Source organism: Uranotaenia lowii, chromosome 2 (genome assembly GCF_029784155.1).
Source record: "Uranotaenia lowii strain MFRU-FL chromosome 2, ASM2978415v1, whole genome shotgun sequence".
Taxonomy (NCBI): Eukaryota; Metazoa; Arthropoda; class Insecta; order Diptera; family Culicidae; genus Uranotaenia; species Uranotaenia lowii.
The window spans coordinates 216,987,110-216,990,561 of record NC_073692.1 but is presented as its reverse complement, the minus strand read 5'-3'; the positions used below and the strand labels follow the sequence as shown (position 1 = coordinate 216,990,561).

At 40.0% G+C, this 3,452-nt stretch overlaps 1 protein-coding gene across 1 annotated transcript; it reads left to right on the top strand.

Annotated features, from left to right (window-relative positions):
* LOC129742328 (uncharacterized) lies at positions 1 to 1,916 on the top strand. Its single transcript, XM_055734219.1, has 2 exons — positions 1 to 1,239; positions 1,746 to 1,916. The coding sequence occupies exons 1-2, from the start codon at positions 1 to 3 to the stop codon at positions 1,914 to 1,916; spliced, it is 1,410 nt and encodes a 469-aa protein (XP_055590194.1).
* Positions 1,917 to 3,452: the final 1,536 nt, after the last annotated feature.

Genomic DNA, 3,452 nt, shown 5'->3' with positions numbered 1-3,452 from the left:
ATGTTCATAATCAACGAGATTGCAAGAAAGTACGGAAGGATCGTAGAAAACTATTGGATTCATAAGGACGTCATCCGCAGCCGAAAGTTTCTCCGAGAACACAACGAACTGATCATCACGAAAGCAGACAAAGGGAATAAAACCGTCGTGATGCTAGCGACTGAGTACAGCGAAAAAATGACAGCAATGGTAAGTGATACAACAACGTACACACCACTAACCGCAGATCCAACGGAAAAAATACTTAAACGTATTAACACGATGTTGGATTTGTGGCACGAAAACAAGTACATTACCACTTACACAAAAAATAAATTAAAACTATTCAACTGCCCACCGCCGAGGATTTACGGTCTCCCCAAAATCCATAAAGAAGATCGTCCACTTCGACCTGTGGTGTCAACAGTCGGGTCAGCTACGTACCGCATGGCTCAGTTTTTAGCCAACGTACTGCAAAACGTCGTCGGCAAAACTGAACACCACGTGCGCAGTAGTTTCGACTTCGCGTCGGAAATTACCAACATTCGGGTCCCCGAAGGTTATATCATTTACTCATTGGACGTCGTGTCGCTCTACACGAACGTGCCAGTCCAAAATGTGTATGAAATAATAGAGCAAAAGTGGCGGGAAATTAGCGAATACACGCCGATACCATGGACTGAATTCAAACGCGCCCTTCAAACAATTCTAGGAGCGTCGTTTTTTCAGTACAATGGTAAAATATTTGAACAAACGTTTGGTACACCGATGGGCTCTCCTCTATCTCCTGTAGTAGCGTCTCTCCTAATGGAACAACTCGAGGAAAGAGCCATCCAAAATCTACGAGATAAAGACGTCAATCTCGTGATGTACAAACGTTATGTTGATGACTGCTTGATCATTGGCAAGGAGAGTGACATAGATCACGTGCTAGCTGAATTCAACAACCAATGCAGCAGCATAAAATTCACTCTTGAAAAAGAAATAGATAATACATTGCGATTCTTAGATCTCAAACTCTTCAGAAATCAAGGAAAAGTTGAGAAAAATTGGTACACAAAACAAGAAAATGGGAGATACTTAGATTTTTACTCAGAAAGTCCATACGTACATAAAAAGAACACCGCAATTGCGCTAATTGATCGAGCGCTTAAACTTAGTGACATAGACAAACGGCAAATGAGCATCAAAAAAGTTAAAAGAATATTGCACCAAAATAATTACCCGGATGAATTCATCAACTACGTTCTAAAAAAGAGGGTAGATGTCATTTACAATTCGCTAAGTAACAAACCCACTGAAAATAACGGCAAATATGTCTCACTAACATATATCCCAGGGCTCAGCGAAAAAGTCAGTAAACTATTGAGAAAACATGATATCATTGCATCTTCAAAACCAATAAATAAAATAAAAAACTGTTTGTTCACCAAAACGAAAGACCAGATCCCAAAACTTAAACAAACAAATGTAGTTTACTCGATTCCCTGTGAATGTGGAAAGGAATACTGTGGTCAAACATCGCAAACACTGGAAAAACGTATAAAAAACCATAAAACAAGTCTTAAACAAAACTCCAGGGCCACAGGATTGACACAACATGCTCTTGAGCAAAACCACAAATTTGATTTTGAAAAGGCTTATATTTTAGATAGAGTGAACCAAGAAGGAAAAAGAAAGACTGCTGAAACATTACATATAAAACTGAAAAAAGGAAATACAGTAAACATAAAACAAGACGCTATCGAGATCTCTAAAATATACAGCTCAATAATCAAAAAACTAAGAGCGACGCCACAGTTCTCAAGAAAGAATTCGAAAACGACGACCCCAAACACGACGACAACAACCGACTGCACGACGTCACCAAGAACGCAAAACGCAAGCTACTAGAAGCGATTCAAAATCTGACTCAAAGTAAGTTAGACAGCCGTTAGGAAAGCACACGGCGAAACAATTGTAAGTGCTTCTAGTGTAGTTAAAAGTGACGGAAAATTGTGTGATTATTCTAACAAAACATTTTTTGTATTATATTATATTTTTGAAATACAGTTTTTCTGAAGATGGCCGAAACAAAACAGTAAGCCGAAACGTAAAGAAGTTGTTTGGATTTGACTTAATTTTCAAAAAAATATCAACCAAAATCGATAATAACAATTAGCGGTGATCGAAAATCGTCCCCAACTTCTCCTTTCTGCCACCACACTAGACACCCATAGGCCAGAATTGGTCTTACTATTGTGGAGTAAATCCAGTGAATATGTTTGGGTTTGAGTCCCCAGTTTTTCCGATTGCACGTCGGCATTGTCCGAAGGCCATGCATGCTTTTTTGATTCTGAATTCGATGTGATCAGACCAGTTTAATTTGGAGTCAAGAATGACACCCAAATATTTAACTTGATTAAACACGGTGATTTCGGAACCATAAAACAGCAGAGGGCGCACCCCGCGGGTGATACGTTTTTCAGTAAATAAAACAATATTAGTTTTTAGAGGATTAACTGAATTTTTACATGAGAACACCATCGTTCAACAGAGCGCAGAGCTTGTTGCATTATATCAAATAATGTGCTTATGCACATACCTCTTACCAGCAGAAGATAATCATCTGCGAATCCATAGGTTGGTATTCCACGGTCATTGAGTTTTCTCAACAAGCCGTCTGCAACTAGGTTCCACAAAAGAGGTGATAGTACACCTCCCTGTGGGCAACCACGTGTGCTAACTTTTGTTATTGAAGCCTGTCTTAAAGACGAATGAAGATTCCTGTTACTTAGCATTGCGCTAATCCAGTTAGTTATAACACTAGGCACTCCATGAAGTAGTGCCGCATCCATTATTGATGTAAACGAGACATTATCAAATGCTCCTTCTATGTCTAGAAATGCTCCTAGACATGATTCTTTCTGTGAAAAACTATTTTCAATATTATGTACTACGTTGTGCAGAAGAGTTAATGTTGATTTTCCAATCGATCCAGTCAAGATCTCATCCATTACGATGAGAAAAAGCAGCGGTGACAAAATACATCCCTGTCTCACTCCAGCAGTTACCGGGATTGGTTCGGACAAGACACCGTCGTGCAAGACTTTGCACGAAAATGCCTCGTACTGTGGTTCGATTAGATGGACTAGTTTCTCTGGGACTCCTCGTCGTCTAAGAGCAGCACAGATGTTTTCGTAGTTAAGTCGGTCAAATGCTTTTCGAAATCAACGAACACCAGCAGAAGAGAGTCCTGGAATTCGTTAATTTGTTCCAGTATTATTCGTAGCGTTGTGATGTGGTCCACATGATCGTCCGGATCGGAGTCCAGCTCATTGCCTTCGGAGTGTAGCGTCAATTTTCTCCTGGATCCTGTTCAGGATCACTTTACAGAGTACCTTGATGGACCTTGAGGGTTGTACAGATCAAAGTTATGCGGTGCTGACAAGGGAGGGTCGGCTTTGAGCATTTCAGCAGGAATGCAATCGATT

Coding starts and splice junctions, on each gene's coding strand:
- LOC129742328 (XM_055734219.1), top strand. CDS start 1: ATGTTCATAATCAACGAGATTGCAAGAAAGTACGGAAGGATCGTAGAA. Junction 1,240..1,745: donor ACTACGTTCTAAAAAAGAGG/GTAGATGTCATT, acceptor TAAAATATACAG/CTCAATAATCAAAAAACTAA.